Below are 24786 nucleotides of genomic sequence, written 5' to 3'. Positions count from 1 at the left end.
GACTGGAGGTTTCACTAGGACAAGAACATGAGATGAACCAGTCAGACCAAATAGAGTTAAGTTCATGACAGCCGTTTAGACTATGCTATACGATTATAAAAATTCACAGAAGTCACACGAAAGCAAACACAAGCGTTCAAATCAGGTCCAAGTGAATGGTTCGCAAGAATCAGTTTCATACATTATATATATGACCTATACAAAACCAATTTCAACAAGTACAAATCTAAGCAGAGAAGAAACATAGCATGAGAAATTTTTAAACCACAAAAAAAAAAAGCACAACAAACTGAATGAGGATGTTCTCGGGAATCAGAAATGTTCCCAGACTTATTTGCCACAGTTGAAGCCACCGCAGACTGAGAGGACGATGATGAGGATCAAGGCGATGATGATTGCAAGAACAATGAGCTTTATCTTCATGTTCTGAAACCACATCTTTCTTCTCATTTGTGTTCCTTGTGTTCTGAAGTCTTGCGCCTGTTACACAGTTTTTTCAGTTCAAGACAAAAACAGTAAGAGAGATAGAGAGAGAGACCGCAATTCAAAGCAACCATTGATTAAGAGAACTAACTAACCTGTGAGCGAAGGTTTTCAGTTTTGTCCACCAAAAGTTCAATTTTCTCACCACGGTCAAGAACCTGCAAAACGAATGAGTTCCACAATGTTTAAACACTTAAACAATAGGTTTGAAAAATCAAAGAAAAAGGTGAGAATTAAACCTTCTCAATGTTTTCCATCATGACACCTTTAACTTCAGACACTTGAGCTTTCACCTTAGCAAGCTTGCTAATCTCATCAGGATGATCCATACAATACTGCATGTGCTCTTTCAGTTTCGACCTTCATAGCACACCCAAAAAGAGATCGTCAAACAATGAATAATAAAAACTTTGTTCAATTAGCAATCAAAAGAGAACAATCATAAAAATATAAAGTACCCAAACTCCTTATTCAAGCTGTTAGCTTGAGCAGTAGCAGCCTTTCCACCACCGTATCTCTTGTTGAAATCCTCCTTAACTCGCTCCAAGAAAGCCATAGGAATCTGCCTCCCAGCAGAATCAACTGCAACAACACAATAAGCTGCACAAAAAAAAGAAAAAGATTAAACCTTTAAATCCATATCAAAGACAAAACAAGAGTAGATCAACCAATACATCTCTTACAATAAAGTTGAACACTTTAATAAGAACACAACCATTAGAACAAAAAAACCCATAAAGGTCAAAACTTTAAAGCCAAAGCAAACAGTAGAGAACACGCAGAACCACAGATCCAGAACAAGTCTTGTTCTTTCAATCAAAGATCCAAAGATTAGATCTAACATCAATGAAAGCTAAACAAGCTATGCCCATATCATCAAAAACACCAGATCGAGCAATATTCGTGACTTACTGAATCCATTTTCAACCAAGTAATTGAAGGTGTGACCATCGCAGTTGTAGGTGAACTTGTTGTTGGAGGAAGGAAGCTTCTGGAGGCACTGTGCAGCGATGGATGTGAAGTTGCCTTTGAAATCGGTGAACTCCACGAGGATCACCGTCCCTCGAGCCACGAAACTGTAGATCAACGATTGTTGTTGCTGCGCCATTTTTTTTTTGTGTGTTCTCTCTCTCTCTGTTGGGTAAAAGAAAACGACGCTGTTTCGATGGGTTTTTATTGACTGATCAGAGAGTTTTGTTTGAAGGTAGAAGAGATCTAGAAAAAGACTTAACGCTGAAACGCGTAGAGACTAAAATGAGAAAGAGAGAGAGAGAGAGAGAGAGAGAGAGAGACGGTGAAAAGAAATGGAATTGAACTAGAGAGAGAGATGAGAAATGAACCCTTAGATTGAAGGAAGGACTAAAGAGCAAAACTATTTGGTCAACTTGTGAAAATTAAAAAACTTTGACATGAAGGACTAAATAGGAAATTCATAAATTTTATATATTTGAATAGTGTGCCTAATAAAAGCTGGTGATGTTTGGTATTCAACTTTCAACGTATTTCCCAGCGAAATTAGTTGAATTGGATTTTAATTAAGTTTGATCATTGAATCATGTATAACTCCAAGATTTTATCTTTGGGGTTTGGTAATAAGTTTAGCTTTGGGTACATATATATTCGAGTAACTTAAATGGAAAAACTTTGGTGTTTACAAGGTTTATGAGAAGTTTTAAATGTTTTTAGTCACCCTACATGCACCCATGTCTGTTCCTATATAATTCAGGTATATTCCTGATTTATACTTGCAAGTTTATTAAAGTTTTTGTCAACATATTAAGTTATTAGAATGCCTGGATTTCTGCACGCACAAAAAAAAAGAGAGGAAGTGCATATACACCATATATGTTTCTTTTTAGGACAGGATCGGAAAGAGATTGATGACCCGAAACGAAAACAAACAACAAAAATGTATGATTGCAGTTGCTTTGTCGAGAGGAATGGACCAGTGAACACTACTCGGTTAGTGCATCAGAAGGCAGCAAGATTCGATTCCTAGAAACAAAGGACAACATTTTTCAGATACAGCTTGTTCTGTCTTATTGACTTCAAAGATTTGCAAAAACTTTTGACACTCTTAAAGATGGAAAAAAGAAAGAAAGGACAAAAAAAGAGATGGGGTGAGAGAGGCTCGAACTCTCGACCTCAGGATCACTCAATAGCTATGAGACCTACGCGCTAGCCAACTGCGCCACCACCCATTTGATGTTCAATAACATTTCTCATTTTTGTACAGCATCTAGAAGAAACTCTTGCAAGTTTTGTACGACATAGTTGAATATTCTAAGAAGTTGCTGCGAGCTGAAACTTCTATAATATCTAGAAGCAACATAAATTCGAGAAGAACAATATCATAGAAGGAATCATTCACGTAAATAAAATTATACTACTAAACACATGACCATGTCAAGAAGAATATAAAAAAGACCGGCAAACATTCGCTGAGCTGCTTTATTCAAACAAGTATAATAAAACTGAAGAAAGCTGGGAAAAAAAGTGAAGAGGGTTTTCTTGGTGATTGTACACATCATCATGATATTTCTAACGAGCGTCCTTGGACAAAAGGCCATGCGATTCAACTTTCCTTGCGTTGCGAAGCTCATCAACTCCATCTCCTCTCTCAAACACAGCCGCTGCACCCATCCCCGTCCCTGCCAGATTCAACCAAACAACAATAACATTTTCAGACACCAACTTAGAGATTGTATGAGTGATATTTTGAGAGAGAGAGAGAGAAGCATACCAATGCACATTGAAACTACCCCAAATCGACAGTCTTTTCCTCGGCGTTTCATCTCGTGCAGCAAAGTAGCAACGCAACGTGCTCCTGTTAAGAGTTTTAAACAATCATTAGCTAAGATTGGTCTATGACTGAATGTAGCAGATTAAAGCAGTTCTGAGTTGGTTTAGAGCGCAGCTAGTGAAGGCACAGTTATAAGGATGTCTCGGCAGATTGTTTCAATGGTTTGGTTGAGAGTTTAGAGGAGCTCAGTAACCAAGTCTCTTTGGTTTCGTGAATTGAAATAAAAACTGTGATTTCATAGCTCTGTTCTTATATACCTGTAGCACCCAAAGGATGTCCTATGGCCATTGCGCCTCCGTTGACATTGATTTTCTCTGCGTCAAGTCCCAACTTGTTACGGCAATAAACAAACTGAGATGCAAATGCCTGAAAACACAAAGATTATAACCAACAGTTACCATCAGAAGGTTTGGGAAATGATATGTGGTAAGAAGATCCTGAAAGTGTTTGCTATTTACCTCGTTGATCTCAAACAAGTCGATGTCATCGAGTTCTAAACCAGCAGCCTTAACTGCAGCAGGAATGGCAACTGCTGGACCGACACCCATGATTGCTGGATCAACACCAACTGCAGCAAATGTCCTGCAATTTTTCCAATTTGTGTGCTATTTAGGGAAGCCCAGAAATGAAGAGAAATACAGAAAGAACAAAGTATGTTCTCTAGATACTAGCACTTCTCTGTAAATGGACATCACAATCATCTCCAGACTTGTAGCTTTTATCAAAAGTTATCACCAACCTGAATACACCAAGAACGGGAAGTCCTTTCTGAGTAGCAACGCTTCTCCTCATGAGAAGAACCGCTCCTGCACCATCACTTACTTGGCTGGAGTTTCCTGTTTGAGACAGAACAAATCAAGCAATGGATTCAGAACTGTGACAATACAGATTATAGTCATTGCAATGAAACAGTCGATTATGGAAAAGTACCAGCTGTTGTGGTGCCATCCTTTTTAAACACTGGCTTCAGCTTCCCAAGAGTAGCAAGGGTTGTGGTTGGTCGGATCCCATCATCAACAGAAACTGTAATGGGTTTCTCATCTCCTGTCTTTGGGTCAACAAGCTGAAACAGAAAACACAAGTTAGTGTAACAAGAGGAGTCTTAAATGTTACAGTTACTGTATGGAGGATATGGAACATACCTTGGTTTTAACAGGAATGATCTCATCCTTGAATTTACCAGCAGCAGTTGCAGCAGCTGCCTTTCTGTGCGAGTCAACCTAGCAATATAATTCAATAGCTTACCACCAGGAGCTCAAATTATGCGTTAATCTAAAAGTACAGCCATACTGAAAAAGTTCAGTTGCCTTACAGCAGCTTGATCTTGGTCCTGCCTTGAGACACCAAAGCGTTGTGCCACATTTTCTGAAGTAACACCCATAGGGAGAAGACAGTTCTGTGCTTGCTCAAACTTCTTCACCTGCAATAACACAATACATTATATAATGCGCTAAAAACTTCACAAAGCCAGTTAAATAATCCAGAAAAGAGAGAATTAAGCGACAATACCGCTGGGTTGACTGACCCTTCCCATGCCATTGGATTAGTAGTCATGGACTCCAATCCAGCCCCAATACCTGCATCCGACATCATCATCACTAAGATCTTCACATCAAATTAATGTAATCAAAGACGGCTATTCTCTTACCAATATCATAAAATCCAGCTTTGATGGCGGCGGCAACGTCAGCAACAGCCTGAAGCCCAGAAGAGCACTGCCTATTCACGGTTCTAACCGGAACGGTTTCTGCCAAAGCACATAACAGCATGAGCATTCATCATATAAAACACACAGATTTGCATCTCAGCACATAAGAGGAAACATACCAGGGAAACCGGCGTAGAAAGCAGACATCCTGCACTCGCTGGCCCTCTGAGATCCCGGTGCCAGAACAGTACCGACAACAATGTCACCAACATCACTTGGGTTCAGATTCGTCTTCTCTATTAATGCCTGCACCAAGAAGAAAACACCATATAAACACAAGAAGTAGTAAAGAAAATATAAAAACCAACAAGAGAACAGAGACATACCCTCAAAACAGGTGCAAGAAGATCATCCGGATAAGTATCCTTGAAATTGCCACGTTTCGACTTGCATAGTGCCGTCCTATGTGCCCTGCAACGGATCAATTAATTGCGTCAGTTTATCATATCTGAGACAAAAAGTCTTCAAAAGATGGGACTTACGCAACAATGACTACATCATCTCCATAGAGAGAGGTCCTCTGATACGCAGCACTGTCCCCAGCCAAGCAAGCTGAAGCCTGGTCATTTGGATTCGAAACGATATAAGCTTTTCACTTTTTAAGAGATCAATGAAAAATGGTGAAAACAAGAACCAAACACAAAATCACAGTCATCAGTTCGATCTCAATCAAGCTGTAACAATATTTTTTTTTCAGCTCATATCGAAAATCAAAATCTAAAATTCAGTTAAAATAAATCCAGATCGAGAACAAGATAGAGAGATAGAGAAGAGCTTACAGAGAGAGAGCCTTCAAAGCTGTGAGAGGAAGAAGAAGAAGGACGGAGATGTTCAAGAAGAACTCTTTGTCTCTCGATTGCTTTCTCCATCCTGACCAAAGGATTTGTTGTACACGAAACTAGACTTCTGGGGGACCTCTTCGGTTTTGATCAATTTATAAGGAAGATAGTTCACCGCACTTGGCTGTAATAACATAATCCAAAATAAATAAGAATCAAAATCTTTTTTGTTTATAAATATTTATTTGCTTTGTTGGCAAAAAAATTATTTATTTCCATAATGTGACCAATAATACAATTTGGATACAAGTTCTTATCCTATCACGTTTATCAAAATCAAACAGTATCTGCCTTTGACGCTTCTAACATGTTCACATTTATCAGATATCTATGAGTTTTGTAACGTTTTTGCTTCTAACATGTTCACATTTATCAGATATCTATGAGTTTTGTAACGTTTTTGATATGAAAAAATGGTTCGGTGGGCCAATAAGAAAAAAAGATTGATGATAAACTGAGAAAGAGACAATGAGATAAGATTAGGCGTGACGTGTACCCCGCCCGTTTTGAGCTTTGAAGTACGTGCCGTGTATTCATTCCCATCTTCAGGATCATACCCTTTTTTTATTTACACCATTGACCCCCCAACCTTTTCCGCTAACTTTATTTACGCCTCACATTTATCATTAACAATAAAAACAACCCTCTTGCATTCCTCATTGCTTGCTATACCTTTCTTTTTTTTTTTTTTTTTTTTTGAGCAATGCTGTACCTTTCTCTTTTAAATTGTAAATACCGATGTAAAAAAAAAAACACATCAGATTTCGATTACTAACAGACAAATGTCTCAATCCCTTATATATTAAAGGATAAACATTATAATAAAAGCATTCACACTATAATAGACACGTGGCAACCTCACAATGATTTGATAATAAATATGCTAACGCGTTCACACTATAATCATAAATGTATTCACACTATATATTTTGTATTTTTAAATATAAAACCTGCATGCATGGCTCCAATAAAACTTTGGATTTTTTGGTTCGAATCAAAACAAATAACTAATCAAAAGCTAAACTGTATATATATATATATAGTGCTTTTATTGTTTACGGATAAAGTTGGGCAAAATAGTTATAAATTTTGATTCAATTCGTTATCCTTTTTGATTGAACCAAAAATATGGATATCCATAACTATACGAAGCAAATCAGATACTAAAATACAATATCAAACAAAAAAAAATAAATCACAAATACCAATTTTTTTGGAAACATATATCTAATTCGATCTTTTATATGCATATATATACATATATGTATAGTATTATATATACATGTTATATATATATATTATAATTTATATAAGTTTTACAATATTTTTATGAATTAAATTTATTATTATTAGGTATTAAAATTTTAAAACGTTAAATAATATTTTATTTTTGTAATAAAATGTTATTATTAAATTTTTCAGTTATTTAAAAAAATTTATTTTATTTACGAATCAAATCGGATATTCTTTAAAATTTTAAATCATTTCGGATATTAGAGTCAATGATCCAGTGGCAAAATATTGAATCAACATGAATGCCTCCAAATATTCGGATATTTGATTTGTGTCCACGTCTATTTATGAATACAATTTATTTTCTTTATATGAAAAAAATTCACTAATGTCAAAGCCGTTTTAATTTTTAATTTTTAATTAATTTTAATTTTATTTTTCATGTATTATTTTAAATAAAAATATCATTTAATATTAATTAACAATATATTTATATATTTGTTAACTATTTTTATATACTTTTACATACACATAAATGTGCACCTTGACGTGAACACCTTGCAACTAAGTATTTACCACAACTGAAGTATCTATTTTATTTTTTGGAAGTTGGAATATATATTGTTTTTCTTAATGCTTCTTTCACTACCGACCAAATTGTAGTGAAATAATTTGTCTTAATAATTTTCTTTTTTTTTTCTTGAACTATTATCCGTTTACAAACTATGATATGAAACCTTGGTTCGACATGACGACTATCTAAAATTGATAACATGAAAGAAATAATAGTAATGTTTGGTTTTAACCGAAAAAACTAAAAAATCAAATATTCTAACCGAATAAACCAAAATAGGTATTAATTTAAAATAATAGTTATATTTTAGCAGATTAAAAACCAAAAACTAACTTAAAACCGAACCGATATTCAGATTAAACATATTTAATGTGTTTTTATTAAAAAATAACGAAACTAATAATCACATCCCGCGCAAGGCGCGGGTTATTACCTAGTGTTTTGCTAAAGCAAACGCATTCAACACACAAAAAGTTGTCACCGGCCACATTTTTTTCTGTTCTTACGCAAAAGATCTTCATGCATTCAACGTTTATATCATGGATACAACAACATTACTCCGACACAAGCTGCCATGTGTGTATATATCTATAAATATTACTACTAATTTACAATATTCATCCTTTAATCTTGTAGCTTTACAATAATTTGTACTCTTTTTACTTCATCGGCTGGTGGTTTGGGTTCGTCGCTTGGGTTGCAAGGCAGCTGACATTAGCCGGAGCCGATCAATAATCTCCGTGAACGATGGTCGTATCGCCGGATCAAACGACCAGCATTGCTCCATCAACTCTCTCCACATCTGATCACATTTCTCCGGCACCGAAGGTCTCAACGTATTGTTCACAATCCCACCTTTTTATCATAACACAACAAGCATCAAAAGACAGAACATGGTAGAAACTGCATTTGCTTCTGTAAGACTAATAAGAAAATAAGAGAAGCATAGATAGACCTATTATGGCGCCGCAGTGCATATCTGCGTAAGGCTCTTGGCCTGTTAATATCTCCCACATGGCGATACCAAATGAGAAAACATCTACCTGCAAAAATGGTAGCTAATTTAAACTAAGCTTTTCGTTGTTATTGGTTGGTTGATCCTGAAAAAAATGATTGTGGTGTACCTTCTCAGAGACGCGGTTGCTGCTTCCATTTAACAGCTCAGGTGCCATCCATGGAAGTGTTCCTCTAACTCCACCAGAGACCAGCGTGTTCCGTTTTATTCTTGACAATCCAAAGTCACCAACCTGCATAATCCAAATATGTAAGCTGGGGAACTTACCAAGTGTGTTAGCTAGCTATAGGTAAAGCTTGGAACGGAAAGAAAGTAATGTTATATGTTGTGGTTTTGGGTCAGGGAAATTTACTCGTGTTGGCCTAGAATCTCTCAAGTTAACAGATTTTGGAAACGGGGTTTGTTACCTTGCATATTGGTCGTTGCGTATCTCTCAAGTTAACAAGCAAGTTATCGCATTTTAGGTCAAAATGAACTATGTTCTTCAAATGTAAATACTCCATGCCAAATGCAGCATCTAGCGTTATCATCAGCTTCTTGCGCCTATCAAGCGACCTGTGGGATTACTTTCATCAGTATTAACTCAGAAGAAGAAGAAGAAGACTAAGATTAGGATGTACCTATCTTTTCTGTGCAAGGCATGTCTCAAAGATCCATTAACCATAAACTCAGTCACAGTCGCCATACTTTCACCAGGTCCTTTTGGTACAACCCCATAAAAGGCCACCACATTTGGATGGTGGAGATTCGCCAAGATCCTAGCTTCTCTCCAGAAATCTTTCGTCTGTACAAATTAAAACACCAGTGTGAAGCTAATGGAGGAGACATATGATGTAAAGCTGAGTTAAGTAAGTAAAAACCTGTCGTTCTTGCTCTGATGATCGACCAGAGAAGCAGCTATTCTTTATCCTCTTGATAGCAACATCGGTCCCTCTCCACTTCCCATAATAAACAGTTCCAAATGTTCCAGATCCTAGCTCATGTAAGTCCTCAAGATCTGTATTCTTTATAATCTGAACTTACAAAGACCAAAGTCAATGATGAACAACACTTAAAAACAAAACCAACTGTCTGAAAACTTTTTGTTACCTGTACGTTACAGATTCCAGCTTCTCCCACTGCATCATCAGTAATGTTTCCTTTACCATATTTTTCCTGTATAATAAAAGATAGCATCACAGCCACACAGAGAAAATCTACTAAAAAAAAAGAAAAAGCAAAGTTACCTCTACTCTAGATTCGGAACAAACACTTGTATTCTCTCCTTCTCTTGTATAGTAGTTATTATCATCTGTTTTAATATGTACATGAGGAACAATAGTAGTATCGTTTGTAACATCCTCAACTAGGACCCTTTCACCGAGCAGATTCTTTCTGTAAAGATCATTAGATGATATCTGTGTACATGGGAGTACATCAAGATTTTCTTTTCTAACCAAACAATCAGCAAGATTCTCGTTGGTATTGGTGGATAAAGAGAACACAGAACTTCCTGAGTCTTGTGAACCGATTGAAGCAATCCTGACAACTCTATGGTAACTTTGACTGAAGGAGTTACTAGATTCACTAACTCCAAGTTGTTTTGAAGCAAGATCAAAGGAGCTAGGATCCTCATGGTTCATCCATTTGTTAACTTCTGTGGTGAGTTGAGTCTCGTTGTTTACTAGTTGTGGATTCTTGAATGAGAAGTCACTCTCTTCCCATATCTCTGAACCAAAAGACATAGCTAAAGAAGGTGACTTCTCTCTCACCATTTGCCATGGAGGTTTGGTGACTGCTTCAAACCGGTTGTCTATTTGGCTCTTATCATGCAACTGTGGATCAGAAACAACGTTTTTTAGCATAAGTTTCCCAGACCCAGTATAGGCTGGACCGGTTTGAGGATGAGGAAAAACATTCCCACTGGGGCTCCTGTGGAAGTTCCTCTCAGGATGGTTCGTCTCAAACAAGAAAGGATTCTGCTGTGGAAAGTTTGGAGCAACCATGAACGGGAAGTTATTATCATAGACTCCATATGGATTAACGAAGTAAGAAGTGTCGGTATTGGATCTCTTGTGTGCTGATGAGGGAGATGGGAGGTCATATGGTATCTGAATCCCATGCATGTAATGACTAGAAGTAGGAGAGTCTCTATGACTTAAGGGAGGGCTATAATCTGAAGCAGTTCCAAATTGTGTTGTTGCTTGACTTTTCCCACTTAAACTCTTTTGAGGACTCACATCCACAAAACCATTAAGAGCTGATAGATATTGATAATGTTCAATATCTGTGTTTTGGTTTATGTTCTTGTTCTCAGTTAAAGACACAAGAAACACTCTTATCCTCTTGGAACCAGCCTTCTCTTCAGCTTCTTGATACTCTTCAATCATATGAAGAAGATCTTCATCCGAGCGGACGGAGATTAGTGCATCAAGATCTTCTCCTGGTAATTGGTACTTGATTGTATGAGGATGGTTGCATATAGCAAATGTCTTTTGCATCAACTCATTCAAACCAACATGCTTATACGTCGATATTATCCGAGTCTCGCCTCCAATGTAGCTAAGCTTCCCATCACCAGACCGCGGTAAGATCCTTCCCCCAAAACTGCATAGAAGCTTCAATTTTACAGGTAATGAAACATCTGATGCTGTTTGGTACATCCAAGGCGAGTCAGCAACATCTGAAACTCCGGAATTAACTCTCTGGATCCCAAGGGCTCGATTGAAATCCCCATAATGACTCTTTTCAACATTTTTACTAGCTTTTCTTTGAGCACTATAATCCTTCAAGAACTCATCTGAAAACACCTCCCCTGTCTGATTGCAAACATTATCTTCATTACCAAAATCTGCATTACCGTGGAACCTATCTCTACCTAACATCTTACTTGAGCTTCCTGGAGTCTCCATTCTCATGGTCTCACAAGAACCAAACCAAGAAAAGCAAAATTCTTATTCTTTCGTAATACATTTCAAAAATGGTCAATGTATGTGCTCTTAATATCCATGAACATATATCATCTTCAAGCTCTTTGAGAAAGAATCAGACCGCAACCTATGTATATACACAGCCTTGACAATATCATAAACCAAACGAGGGAAGATTCTCGAATGAATGATGCGCTGGGAATTTCAGATTACCCTGCCTATAAAGCAACGATGAGGATCCATTACAACAACCATGGGGACAATTTGAAACAAAGAAACTCTTGTTCTGTTTTGTAGTTTTGTCAGCAAATGACGAACCAATCACTGTCTCAAGCACATAATGTGGTACGAAAGAAAAGTAATCAGAAACGGAGTTAATTACCCGTAGAAAAGGGCCAAACCAGAGGTGAGATTAACAATGAAGAAAACGGAATTTGTGGGACAAGAAAAAAGAAGAAGAAGAATGTTTGTTAAGATGGAGAAGATAAAAATTGTTAAGATGGAGAAGATAAAAATGCAAATTATAATCTTGTTTCTAACAAGATTGTAACATACTACTTCTGTTTAAAATATAGTAGATGTTTTGGTTAAAGGTACATGAATTAACATAAAATATATATTTTTAAATATAACCAAAATATAAATTTAAAATCACACAACCAAAATATATAAATACAGTTAATTATGTATTTATCAATAAAACTGAAGTTAATTCCAAAATATTAAGATAAAATATATTTTACAACACGATATAGATTCTCTAATTATTTAAAATGGAGTGTGTTTATGATTTAAATACTGGACATTCACTAATAGTGTGTGTATTCAACATGATTGCAGTTCTTATAAATTTAAACTAGAGCTTGAGGATATTTATTTTTGTTTTTATAAATAAACTATTTCAACATCTAATTTTTATTTTATTTAATATTTAAAATAATCATCTACACTATTATTTAAATATTTGATATTAAAAAAATGTACGTTATACAAGTGAATTTGATGTTGTTAAAAATGGAGTACGGAAATCATATAGAAAATAGACTTCAAACATGTAAATATGCTAATATAAATCATTTTTTGTTTTAACCAGGTGAACAAGTAGAGTATACTAGGGCGCTTCAGAGAAGCATGTCGAAGCTTATAAACCATTAAACCATTATTAAATGTTGATATAATATGGACGTTAATAATAAAATATTAGAATATCATTCATATTATTGTTAGTTATCAAGTGTGATGTTACACTTATACCTAGTAGATAAAACCCATAAGAGTACAATGTGTGTAATTTAATTAAAAATAAATATATAATATTAAAAATTTGACAAATAGTATAAAATCTCTAAATATATTCATTAATGGAAATGATAGATGAAGTATCGAGAGATTATTTCAAGTAGCTCACTATTTCCGATTTGTGTTATTTAATGTAGTGGCTTGGTTTAATAAACTAATAATAGGACTACTTGGTTAACTAATGTAATTCAGACATATTGATATAGACCAAGTTTTATACAGTTTACGAGGTCATTAATGAAACTAGTGTGGAGTGAACCACTTGGTTGAAAACATAAGTAACATTTATCATTATGTAAAAAAAAAACATACATAACATGCTATTGTTATGTATTTTTAATAAATAAAGAATATTATATTGATAATTGATAATCTAGAATTTAGGAAACGCAAAATAATATTATTTATTGGTAATTTTGATTTAGAAAGTTTTTTTTTTTCAATAAAGAAATATTACGATTTGAGTTAGGTAATAATTAATTTAGAAAAATGCATTAATAAACAGAAAAAGACAAAAATACTAAAATGTATGTTAATTAATTAATTCAATGGTATTTTATTATAAATAAGTGGTAAAATAAATGAGTAATTTTTATTTGTACTTCTATTTAAATAAGATAGATAAACACTTAATTGAATGTATAGGGTGATAATTGGTGAGGATTGGCGAAAGTATTTATCATGTGCATAGTTTCAAAATGCAAAAAGCTTTCCTTGATCAGTTGTATTACATTCAATGTTGGTTGCAAAAGAAAGTTATTTTTTGGTTCTAAAATTATCTTTACCAATTAAAAATAATATATCACAGACATCACATGAAATTATCGAAGATTCTTCATACATTTCATCGCCCAAAAAAATTTAAAATTCTGTTTGTAGAGGAGAAATGCTGCTTCTTGTTTTCCTTGCTTTCATTAAACCATCAAAGCCGTTTAATGTATTATGCCACCCATTACCAAAGAAAAACTCCTTATTCTTCCTAAATCCATCGGTAAGACACTACCTTCATATTCTTTGAGGCATATTTGGAAATTTTTTGCCTTATATTCTTAATGGATTGTGTCTGCGTTACCCTATGCTTATTTGAGCTTATTGCCATGGAATTTTTTTTTGTCTATGACAACTTTAGAGTATGCTGAGGGTTTATATCAATCCATTACAATTTTTATCATTGTGTTTTTTCCAAATACAGTATAACCTCTTTAAATTAATACTCTATAAATTAATATACACTAAAATTTTCTATAAAATAATATAATTTTATAGTCTCAAATCGAGTTTTTGGTTCAATTAGTATATCGATAAATTAATATCTCTATAAACTAATAAAAAAATTATTGTTTTGGTTTAGTCCCAACATTATTAATTTATAGAGGTTTCAATGTATACCATAGGATCCATGCAAATTGAGCATCTTATACACACAGTGAAATCCTCCAATACTAATAACCCATATTCGCAAAAAAAGGATTGCATAAAGAAGCTACATGGGTGTGTGGAAACTTTTAGTATAGCCCAATCTGAATACCTGGAGTACATCAAATAGTAATGATTAATCGACTCCTCCACTGCACAAAACCTTTCACACTGTATATCACATTTTATCCCCGACTCCTTAAATTCACTCTTACTGATAAGCATTCTGACATAACCTGCTAAAAAATGTTTTAACTTTGGTGGTTATTTTATTTTCCATGAGTGTGGCCGTAAAACCGTAGTATCAGGAACGCCAGATACTGGTGGCTGTCTCATTTAATCCGGGTATAGGTACTCTGCTTAGTAGCCCGACTTTGCTGTATATTTACCCGACTGAGTAAAGTGCCACAATAATATACATTATAAATATCAATCAATTATTTGTTATGGATTGGATCGTAATCAGATTTTTTTTAAAAAATAGTCTCTTATATATTGTTGGGAAAATTGTTTTTTTAGGCCAAAAAAATGATAACTATGTCCTATTAAGCTAATTTCTTTTTTTGTACCACTTTTTCTTCTAATACCCTTTAGTATTTTCAAAAATAAATCAAATAAATAGTTTTGCAAACAAAAAAATTCAAAAAATAGTAACTACTGATGAAATACCTATATCCAATTATTGGTATTTTTTTCTAATTCTAAAAATGTTTAAATCGTAATTTCATATTTTGTTCTACAAAAAATAGAATTGACATTTTACACAGTAGAAAATGTAATCCACTTTTTTCATTGAATCTAATATGTTTAGAATACATGATCTACGTAGATAATAGTAATCTAAAAATATTTGGAAAACACATTCCGCACTTAACCTATCGTTCTAAAATTTGTAGAATCTGGAATCTACACATTACTATAAATCTAAAACCTGTAAAAATCGAAATCTACACATTACTATAAATCTAAAACTAGTGAAAATCGATTTCAAACATGTTTATTGTGTTCTACATATAGTAGAATACAGATTCTACTGATAAGGATAAATAGTTCCAAAAATATGGGAATAAAATATTTGGAAATATTAAATTTCCTTGTATTTATTAAATTGTTTTAAAAAAATCGTGATTTATAAAATCAATTTTTAAATTAAAAAAATTAAAACATCGATTTCGAAACGTTCGATCTGAACCAGTCGATCCTGATCTGAACCGGCAAAAGACTGTTATACCTTTTTTCTTTCTATATATAATAAATCATTATTTAAATAAAAATATAATTTTTTTTTTATGTTTTCGAATTATAATTTCTTAAATTCAAACTTTTTTATAAATTTGTTTTTCAAATTTTTTTTTCAAAATGTTTTATATTTTTTAAGTATTTATTTATATATTTATTAGAATCCTAAATTCCACATTCCAAAAACCCTACTCCACCCTCAACTATAAACTCTAAGTCTTGATTAATTAATCCTATAGGTATAAGTGTCTTTTACCATTCATTAAAAGTGTGGGTAAAAGTGGTTAGTGTAAACATGAAAAGTGATATTATGAAAGTGGTATTTGCGGTAATTTTCCTTTATTGGAGGGATTTTTAATATTTTTTTAAATTATTTTATTTAAAAATTATATTTAAATTTTTAAATTTTTTTTTATTAATTGTAATTTCGAATTTTTAATTGAAATAAAGGACAATATTGTCATTTTGAAGATATTTAGACTAATATGACATAAAGTATATGAGAATAGTCCAATAGGACATAGTTATCATTTTTTTGGCCTAAAAAAACAATTTTCCCTATATTGTTTTGTTGAGCATTATTAAGCAATGAGCAATCTTAGTTAGAGCAGGATGTAGATCTCTGGTCTTAAGGTTTCCGTCTTTCGAGGCCGGATCAGGGGCGGACGGACATTGACGTCTATTGGTCACGTGTCCCCATAGTGAATAAGTAAGAAAATTCAAAATTGCCTCCGATTAAACACATTTTGGTTGTTTTTAGTAGTGTGCCCCCCAATTAAAATTCTTTCTGGATCGATCCACCACTACTCCGATCAAAATGTCATCTGGTTCCAGTTAAAAATGAAAACTTTTCGATAAAAGGAATTCTATCATATTCCAGATATGGTCGAATTCACCTTAAATCTTATCAGTGACCTCTTATATAATATACCATTGAAAATAATTAGATACATATATCATTCACTAAATGTATTTGATCATTTTGTTATAACATATATCTTATCTAATAAAAGGTGTAGCTTTCTATGCTAGAAAATATTAAATAAAAAATTATTTCTAAGAACATTATAATAATGTGATTGTTATTGAAAACACATTTGATGATCATAAATAATATGGTAAATCATAATATATTATTCCAAAAATTTAAAAGTATCTGAATCATCCAATATTCTTTTTAATTATTTCAACATTTGTATGATGTTTTCTGAAAATACAGTTTTTTTCAATCCAAAATAGTATATTAACTTAGTCATATTTAGTCTAATTATAAAAATATAAGACTATGTATATACAATATTAGGCTTACAATAAAACATAATAAAAAAATATTATTGTAAACAAACATTGCGGGTGAATTCCTAGCTTACAAAGAGTAGAGTAATGATTTAGTTTGAGTTATTAGCAAGGTTGCACGGAAACTTCGTACAGTCCGTTTCCTGTTTTGGAATTTTTTCGGAATCAGAATCTCTTAGAAACTTGTTGAAATTCATTGGAAACTCATGTTTGGTTGGACTGCAAAAGAATGACTATTTTTTGGACAAATCAAAAGAATGATTATTTATCATTTGATGATTAATAATTACCTGTTTAATTTTTCATTTGTGTATACTTACCATGGAGAGTAACTAGTTGTTGAATTTTATTTAATTTTATTTTTTGATTTTTATTGTCATATCCGTAAAATGACTTGACCTGAAATGAAGCCGGCTTCATTATTTTATTGAAGGATAACATGTTTTGGTTTTCTAATTTTTTTAATATTTTTTTAAGTAAAATGTACTAAGCAAAAACAACGTCTCTATTACTTAGTTTTCTATTTTAGCTAAAGCAAACAAAAAAACTTAACTTACATGTTTATTAATCATATATATATATATATATTAGATGTTTCTAAGACGTTTCCATTTTTATTTTATTTTTAGAAATCACATTTTCACGTTTCAAAACTTTTTCGTTTTTCGTTTTCGCGTATCCGTTTCTGATTCCATACAACCTAGATTATTAGTATGTTTAATGGACCAATTTTGGTTCCCGTACCTTACATATGTTTGAATTAATTAATCTGTCAATTTTAAGTTTTTAAGTGAGCAATAAATATAAAGTACTATAATTAGTGATCTTAACTAGACAGAGTTAATTTCTGGTTCTCGGTATGTGCCAAATGTGCAGTCTCTTAAGTCCACATATGATTTTTGCACATTTTAATTAGATCTAAGGTCAGTTTTTAAATTAAAAAACTAAAATATTTTTGCAAATTATTATTATACTTTCAAAATTAGAACATATTACAAAGTCCATTTAGATTCATGAGCCGTGGACGAAAAATCTGGTATCATAGTTTTAAGAGCTTAAACTTAAAACATTCATAATTTGGACTTTTTCTTTGTCTCTCCCTTTCTGCCGCCGAAAATATGATGCCGAAAATATGCAAACTTTTTTCTCTTCTATCCAATACAATTAATTGAAATTCTTCAGAGTCTCCTATATAAATATGTCAATACCAACACTTTATTTGACAAAATCACCCTTAACTGAAAAAGAATAACAATCTAAAACAATGAAAATTTCATTTTCTTTATCCAAACATTTTCTTTTCCCTATTTTGGTTATGCCATTCCTCATGATACATAGTGTTTCATCATTGAACCTTACCAATGAGTATCTGAATCACAAATGCCTCCTTGATCAGGGGAAATATAACTCCGGAAGTGAGTACGAGGATAACCTCAACCGTCTCTTTCGTAAAGTTAGTAGTGATGCTTATGCTGTGATCGGTTTCACACACACAAGTATTGGAACATCGACTCCCAATTTTCTTACCATCACTCTCCAGTGTCGTGGTGACTCTATTGGGTCTAAATGCCATACATGCGCTGACACTGCAATCTTGGAGGTAAATCAACTATCATATATTTAAATATGAAAATTACGTTTTTCGGTGTTAAGAAATCTTATCTTTAAGCCAAAAGAGAAATAACTACATAAAAAAATCAGATTATCGTTAATTAGAAAGATATCAGCTGACAAAATTTAACATTTTTTATAGTTAGGGGTGGAACAATCAAAGATCTTAGATCAGATCTGAGATCCGCTCCGGATCCACTCCAATTATCCAGCTATCTGGAAGGTCAGACCCGTGTGATAGAACCTCTGATCACTTAAAACAGGGATATATGGATTCTGTAAATATACTTCAGTTTTTTTTAAATAATTGATCAAAGATAACATAAAACTTATACATAAAATTCACTTTTGAATTATTTTGTAATATTAATTTTACTTTCTGAAATATTTTTTTAGAATATTTTATTTCATTTTTATATAATGTTATGAAAATTTAATTTGATATTATTTTAAATATTAATTACTATTTGTAAGGATTTGTATCAAATTATGAATATCTACTGTTATTCTAATATTAAGATTGATATCTCTTGATATCAAAAACTCAAGAATCCAGATATGAATAATCATAAGATGAATCTAACAGATCTGTATACCTTGAAGTATCTGGATATCTAGACCCGACTCAGTCCAAGTTAAATAGACATCACAATTTATCATAAATGTCGTGTAGAAACCAAATTAAATATACAATGTTTTTATTAAATGCAACTATGTTAATAAAGGCTGAAACTATTTATACATGTGTGGTTCTTTTAAGCCTTATTTTTAACATTTCTCCTATTCATCAAAATTAATCATTTACTATACAAATAATTAGGAGAAGAAAGCTTAAACAGAATATTAAATCATCATTTAAAATATACAAAATATATATGGTTGTATATTGCAGTTTCATAAGAGATGTCCGAAGAACAAAGGAGGAATAATATGGTACGACCAATGTTTTCTCTACGTTACTACAATCAAAGAAGAAGTTCCAATCAAAACTAATTACGAGGATATTTTTTCTATGTACAACTCAAATAACGTGAGAGGGGATGGACATTTTTTTGCCAAGAGGGTGATGGATTTTTTATCTGAGCTCACACTTAAAGTTGAGAAAACAATCAAGGGCGTTCACATCATACTATACGCGGAAGGGGAAAAGAAGCTTGGAAAAAATAAATTGTATGCAATGGTGCAGTGTATACAACTAACATTAGATTGTAAGAGTTGTTTGGAATGGAGTATCAAAAAGCTCTTCAAAAACAGTGACATTAAACAAGGAGCAAGAGTTTTGGGTACCAATTGTGGTGTAAGATATGAGCTATACCCTTTTCTTAGGAGTTAAGCAGTTTCACTGGTGTGAATACATCCTTTTCATAATTTCTAATTATCAGTATTGTTTACTATTTTGTTTAGCTGAAATGCTATATTCATATATCAATAAAAATAGTGTTTACAAAAACATATCCTAAGAAATTGTTTAAGAGATCAAAATTGTTTTTTTTAACAATGATTTCTATTGGCTTGGAATTGTTGAGGCTATTACCTAGTAGACCTGTGTGAATACTTTCATCAGTATAACTAGGACGAAGAAGACTAAGTTTGGGTATGCGACCAAAATAGGATGTACCTATCTTTTCTCTGCAAGGCATGTCTTCCATTAACCATAAAGTCAGTCACAGTCGCCATACTTTCACCAGGTCCTTTTGGTACAACCCCATAAAAGGCCACCACATTTGGATGGTGAAGATTCGCCAAGATCCTAGCTTCCCTCCAGAAATCTTTTTTCTGTACAAAAACACCAGTGTGGAACTAATGGAGGAGACATACATATGATACAAACTTGACTTAGAGTTAAACCTGTCGATCTTGCTCGGATGATCTACCAGAGAAACAACTATTCTTTATCCTCTTGATAGCTACATCAGTCCCTCTCCACTTCCCATAATAAACAGTTCCAAACGTCCCAGATCCTAGCTCATGTAAGTCCTCAAGATCTGTATTCTTTATAATCTGAACTTACAAAGACCAAAGTCAATGATAAACAACACTTAAAAATATAACCAACTGTCTGAAAACTTTTTGTTACTTGTAAGTTATAGATTCCAGCTTCTCCAATTGTGTATTTTTTCCTTTACCATATTTTTCCTGCATAATAAATAGATATCATCACAGCAACACAAAGAAACTCTACTAGAAAAAGAAAAAAAAACAAAGTTACCTCCATTCTAGACATAGAACAAACACTTGTGCTCTCTCCTTCTCTTGTATAGGAGTTGTTATCATTTGACTTAATATTAATTACATGAGGAACAATAGTTGAAAGACATGCCGATTAAATGTAAGAGAAATTTTCTATGATATCCTATTTTGTTTATTTTCACCAAAAAACCTCATACGAAAGAAAATGACGAAAACAAGTTTCATTAAAAATAAAAAATAAAATATACATTTAAGATTAATTAAGGGCAATTGTCAATAATATCATCTTTTGAGTTTTTGTTTCAAAAATGACACTAGAAGGAGAAAGTCACAAAAATAACATTCATTAAAGGGTAAAATATCTCTAATACCCATGGTTTAAAATTAAATAAACAAACAAAAATAAATAAAAACAAATAAAAAAAAAAAAAATTTTTTTATAGTTTCAGATTATATGTTTTCAGATTCGAAATTTTTTATAATTTTTTTTGAATTTTTTTTTTAAATTTTGTTTTTAGTTTTTTTTCAAATTTTCTTTTTATAATTTAAAAATACTTTTTGAAACTGTTTTTTAAAATTTTTAGTATTTGTTTTTTATTTTATAAAATTTTAAACCCTAATTCCAAAACCCACCCCTTAACTCTAAACCATAAGGTTTGGATTAATTAACCCAAGGGGTATAAGTGTATATTTACCTCTTTAATGAAACCTATTTTTGTGACTTTGAGCCTTGAGTGCTAGTTTGGGAACAAAAACTTAGTTATGTGCTATCCTGATCTTTTTTCATTTATTAATCAAGATTTATTGTTTAGAATTAAATAGTGAAGTTTTGAGGGCATAGTTTAAAATTTAATTTAAAAAATAAATAAATATTAAAATTTCAAAATACTTAAAAAATATATATTTTAAAAAGCATTTATGAATTTAAGAAAAATAAGAAATTTGAAATTTTTTTGAAAGTTCAATTGAAAAAGGATAAAAAAAAGTCTGAACTTGGAAATATATAATCCAAAACTATAATTTTTTATAATTTATAATTTATTTATATTTATAAATTTATAAATTTATAATGCAAGATATATAAAGATTTTTTGCCTATTCAATGAAAAATTTTTAGTCATTTTTCTTTTTCCGGGTTCTTTTAATAACAAAAATTTAGACTATTTGAAAGAATTGCTCTAAATATAGACATCAATAATAGAAGACCGGTGCATAAAGTTTAGACGTCTTTACTTACTGTCTTTCTGAACATAAGAGTAATTGTACAGTGTATACTCTTTGATGAGGTAGATGAATTTACATACGCTATATTAAGTTTTCTAAATCGAACAGATTGTTGTGTTTTCAGTAGATTTACATTTCCAAAATGTCGTAGATGGTATTTAGATATAATTTCATCACAGAAATATTTTTTTATAAGTTTACATATATGTTAATATCATGTTTAATAATTTTTTAAATTCTTTTAGTATTTCAATAAATTGGTTTTATGTTAAAAGGATAATAAATTAGATTAATTACACTTATTAGTGAAATTCCCGACATTTAATATGTCTTTCAGTTTAGCAATTAATATAAAATAGTACTTTCTATTTAACAAAAAGATCTGTCTTAGAAAATATATTTGTTTCTAAGAGATATTATTTTTACATGTTCAACACAGTTCTATTAAATAATAATGGTAAACTGTAAACTTCAACAAAATTAGTTGTGCTATTGAATTTATATTGGCTAAAAATTATGGAAAATAGTTTAATACAAAAAATAATAAATTTATAATTAAAAAATTAATATGTTTTATTTTTAAAACTCTACAACATGTATTTCTTTTTTGAAGCAGAAGAAATAATTTGTGATCATATCGTATTTGTATAGTGATTTCCAACATATAAAGAGTCGTTATATTAGTCTAGGCTAGGAACCGATTCTCTTCAATACGAAATTGCTAACTTTACATGTGGCTATAAAATAAGACTCATTGCTTAGGATCCATTTAAATATCTGAAGAAAAAAAATCCATCCGTGGATTGCATCTCTTTTTGAAAATAGTATGAGCCTTTTTATAGATTTTGAATAGGACAAATCTCCAAAATGGCACCTTTCTAAGTTTATATCACAAAAATAGCACTCAAAAACTAAAATGACCAAAATAGCATTTTATCTTTTGAAAAATTTAAATTTTTTTATTTTTCAAAATTTGAAATCTTATCCCCAAAACCTCACTTCTCAACTCTAAACCCTAAAACCTAAACTCTAAACCCTAAACCCTAAATTCTAAACCCTAAACCCCACCCCTTGAGTGATATTTTTGTGACTTTTGGTCTTAAGTGATAGTTTGGGAACAAAAACTTGATTTAGTGCTATTTTGGTCTTTTTTTCTTTAGAATACCCCAGGCAAAAAAAAAAAGAGGGAGTATAATTTGTGATCTTATTAGAGCATTGTTGTTGGGAGAGCTTTTTCACGGGTATCTAAAAACATATAATGATAATATAGATAAATTATAGGGAAAATTGCCAAAAGAGAACAAAAAAATCAGGTTGTTGTCCCTTTAGTATAAAACCAATTTTTTCTAGTTTTTCTCCTTTTTACCCTTTGTATTTCTGAAAACTAATGAAATAAATAATTTTATCAATAAAAAAAAATATTAAAAATATAAACAATTAATAAAACATCCATATACACAAGCTGGTAATTTTCTTTTGTTCAAAAACTTGGTAAATAAGATTTTTAAAATACGTTCTACTAAAAGTAGAATGCGTCTTCTATGAAAAATGGTATAGTAAAAAACGATTTCTAAAATAAACACGTTCATCTACTTCTTTTAGAACGCTCATTTTACTATTTACTAAATTTCTAAAAAAGAGGAATGCACATTCTACTAATCGTAAAGGTATCCACTTTCCTTCCGAATGCATCTTCTACTTTTATAAAGTATTCTAAATTTCGGGGAATGTGTTTTATACAATGTAATCTTACGTCTACTCAAAGTAGAAAGTGTATTCAGAATTTTTATCATTCTTCTAAACTTTTAGAAGTCGCCTTCTACGGATAAGAATACTTGATTTTTTTGCGAAAATTAATGAAATTTCAGTTAAGAAAATATTCTAAAAATCTCTTAGAAATATTTTAACTTTCTAAAACGTGTTATGGTCGATTTTACTTAAAAAATTAAAAAAAAAACGATTATTCATTCTCTTCTTCATCAATCTATGGTTTTTCCATAGTTTTTCTTTTGATTCTTCTCACAAACTCTTGTTCTCTATGATGCATATCTATACCTCTTTTTTTTTCGATTGCCTTTCAACTGTTTTTTACCTTTTTTCCATTAACTTTCTTTTTAAATTCAAATTAACTTTTAAATTGTGTTTAATTAGATTAAATATAGGGTTAGTTTTGGGATTATGAGAAAAATTATACTATTGAGACAACTTTATGTTGGTTTTATATTAAGGGGACAACAACCTTGTTTTTTTGTTCTCTTTTAGCAATTTTCCCTAAATTATATAATAGTAAATAAAAACAATTTCAACCACTTAAAGATTAAACATGAAACGAGGAGTGTCTCTTCTTATTCCACTTACTCTGTTTATTTTTCCTACTTAAAAAATAGTTTTATATTCCTTATATATATTAAAAGAGAAACATTTTAATAAATGCGTTCACACTAAATTGGACACATGTCACGTTTAGAATCATTGTAATAAATATGTTCACACTATAATGGACACATGTCACATGTAGAAAGCTTCTCAGCCAAACTCTACATAAATATGTTCACACTATGTACTTTACATTTTTTTAATATAAAACTCACATGTATGGTTTTCTTTACGTTATTTTTACTGTTTACGAATAGAGCTGGACAAATTATTCATAAATTTTGATTCAATTCGTTATCCGTTTTGATTCGAACCGAAAAATCTGGATATCTGTTACTCTACGAAGCAAATCAAATCCTAAAATACAATATCCGTGAAAAAAAACAAATCACAAATATCAATATTTATAGAAACGGATATCCAATTTGATCCGTTATATGCATATATATACATATATTTAAAGAATTATATATAAGTTATATATTATAGTTTATAGAAATATTACAATATTTTTGTTTTTAAATAATTTCATTTAAAGAATTTTATTTTTCATGTATTATTTTGAAAAAAT

The 24786-nt window shown here is 31.6% G+C and overlaps 5 protein-coding genes and 1 long non-coding RNA gene across 6 annotated transcripts in view; 2 read left to right on the top strand and 4 right to left on the bottom strand.

Annotated features, from left to right (window-relative positions):
- LOC117134085 overlaps positions 1 to 24786 on the bottom strand; it is a 905201-nt gene that overhangs the window by 161287 nt on the left and 719128 nt on the right. The window lies entirely within an intron of this gene.
- Positions 102 to 1816, bottom strand: LOC103867567 (vesicle-associated membrane protein 722). Its single transcript, XM_009145647.3, has 5 exons — positions 1396 to 1816; positions 942 to 1083; positions 723 to 843; positions 579 to 641; positions 102 to 480 (listed from the first exon to the last, which is right to left on the bottom strand). Exons 1-5 carry the CDS (start codon positions 1589 to 1591, stop codon positions 331 to 333), a joined length of 672 nt encoding a protein of 223 aa, XP_009143895.1. The 5' UTR covers positions 1592 to 1816; the 3' UTR covers positions 102 to 330.
- LOC103867566 (3-ketoacyl-CoA thiolase 2, peroxisomal) lies at positions 2819 to 5975 on the bottom strand. Its single transcript, XM_009145646.3, has 14 exons — positions 5774 to 5975; positions 5477 to 5553; positions 5321 to 5405; positions 5114 to 5240; positions 4935 to 5033; positions 4796 to 4863; positions 4599 to 4706; positions 4429 to 4506; positions 4217 to 4349; positions 4026 to 4122; positions 3745 to 3868; positions 3544 to 3652; positions 3227 to 3310; positions 2819 to 3134 (listed from the first exon to the last, which is right to left on the bottom strand). The coding sequence occupies exons 1-14, from the start codon at positions 5861 to 5863 to the stop codon at positions 3025 to 3027; spliced, it is 1389 nt and encodes a 462-aa protein (XP_009143894.1). The 5' UTR covers positions 5864 to 5975; the 3' UTR covers positions 2819 to 3024.
- On the bottom strand, positions 7107 to 12122 carry LOC103867564. The gene is made up of 8 exons (XM_009145642.3): positions 9882 to 12122; positions 9745 to 9810; positions 9516 to 9668; positions 9276 to 9439; positions 9063 to 9210; positions 8765 to 8887; positions 8596 to 8683; positions 7107 to 8495 (listed from the first exon to the last, which is right to left on the bottom strand). The coding sequence occupies exons 1-8, from the start codon at positions 11550 to 11552 to the stop codon at positions 8305 to 8307; spliced, it is 2604 nt and encodes an 867-aa protein (XP_009143890.1). The 5' UTR covers positions 11553 to 12122; the 3' UTR covers positions 7107 to 8304.
- Positions 9187 to 21043, top strand: LOC117134100. The gene is made up of 2 exons (XR_004458253.1): positions 9187 to 9351; positions 20114 to 21043. It is a non-coding gene; the product is annotated as an uncharacterized LOC117134100 (long non-coding RNA).
- LOC103867565 (putative cysteine-rich repeat secretory protein 37) lies at positions 13668 to 19877 on the top strand. Its single transcript, XM_009145645.3, has 2 exons — positions 13668 to 18414; positions 19318 to 19877. Exons 1-2 carry the CDS (start codon positions 18079 to 18081, stop codon positions 19756 to 19758), a joined length of 777 nt encoding a protein of 258 aa, XP_009143893.1. The 5' UTR covers positions 13668 to 18078; the 3' UTR covers positions 19759 to 19877.

This window comes from Brassica rapa, chromosome A05 (assembly GCF_000309985.2).
Source record: "Brassica rapa cultivar Chiifu-401-42 chromosome A05, CAAS_Brap_v3.01, whole genome shotgun sequence".
Taxonomy (NCBI): domain Eukaryota; kingdom Viridiplantae; phylum Streptophyta; class Magnoliopsida; order Brassicales; family Brassicaceae; genus Brassica; species Brassica rapa.
The sequence above is the reverse complement of the archived record's forward strand: the minus strand, read 5'-3'. Positions and strand labels throughout refer to the sequence as shown.

What these genes read in the sequence shown, in the direction of transcription:
- LOC103867567 (XM_009145647.3), bottom strand. Translation starts at nt 1,591, where the DNA reads ATGGCGCAGCAACAACAATCGTTGATCTACAGTTTCGTGGCTCGAGGG. An exon ending in AGCTTGAATAAGGAGTTTGG is followed by an intron (nt 844 to 941) that starts GTACTTTATATT and finishes TGTGCTATGAAG; the next exon opens with GTCGAAACTGAAAGAGCACA. An exon ending in TGATGGAAAACATTGAGAAG is followed by an intron (nt 642 to 722) that starts GTTTAATTCTCA and finishes TTCGTTTTGCAG; the next exon opens with GTTCTTGACCGTGGTGAGAA.
- LOC103867566 (XM_009145646.3), bottom strand. Translation starts at nt 5,863, where the DNA reads ATGGAGAAAGCAATCGAGAGACAAAGAGTTCTTCTTGAACATCTCCGT. An exon ending in TTCTTGCACCTGTTTTGAGG is followed by an intron (nt 5,241 to 5,320) that starts GTATGTCTCTGT and finishes TTCTTGGTGCAG; the next exon opens with GCATTAATAGAGAAGACGAA. An exon ending in GGTAGTTTCAATGTGCATTG is followed by an intron (nt 3,135 to 3,226) that starts GTATGCTTCTCT and finishes TGAATCTGGCAG; the next exon opens with GGACGGGGATGGGTGCAGCG.
- LOC103867564 (XM_009145642.3), bottom strand. Translation starts at nt 11,552, where the DNA reads ATGAGAATGGAGACTCCAGGAAGCTCAAGTAAGATGTTAGGTAGAGAT. An exon ending in GCCTTGCACAGAAAAGATAG is followed by an intron (nt 9,211 to 9,275) that starts GTACATCCTAAT and finishes GTAATCCCACAG; the next exon opens with GTCGCTTGATAGGCGCAAGA. An exon ending in GCAACCGCGTCTCTGAGAAG is followed by an intron (nt 8,684 to 8,764) that starts GTACACCACAAT and finishes CCATTTTTGCAG; the next exon opens with GTAGATGTTTTCTCATTTGG.
- LOC103867565 (XM_009145645.3), top strand. Translation starts at nt 18,079, where the DNA reads ATGAAAATTTCATTTTCTTTATCCAAACATTTTCTTTTCCCTATTTTG. An exon ending in CTGACACTGCAATCTTGGAG is followed by an intron (nt 18,415 to 19,317) that starts GTAAATCAACTA and finishes TGTATATTGCAG; the next exon opens with TTTCATAAGAGATGTCCGAA.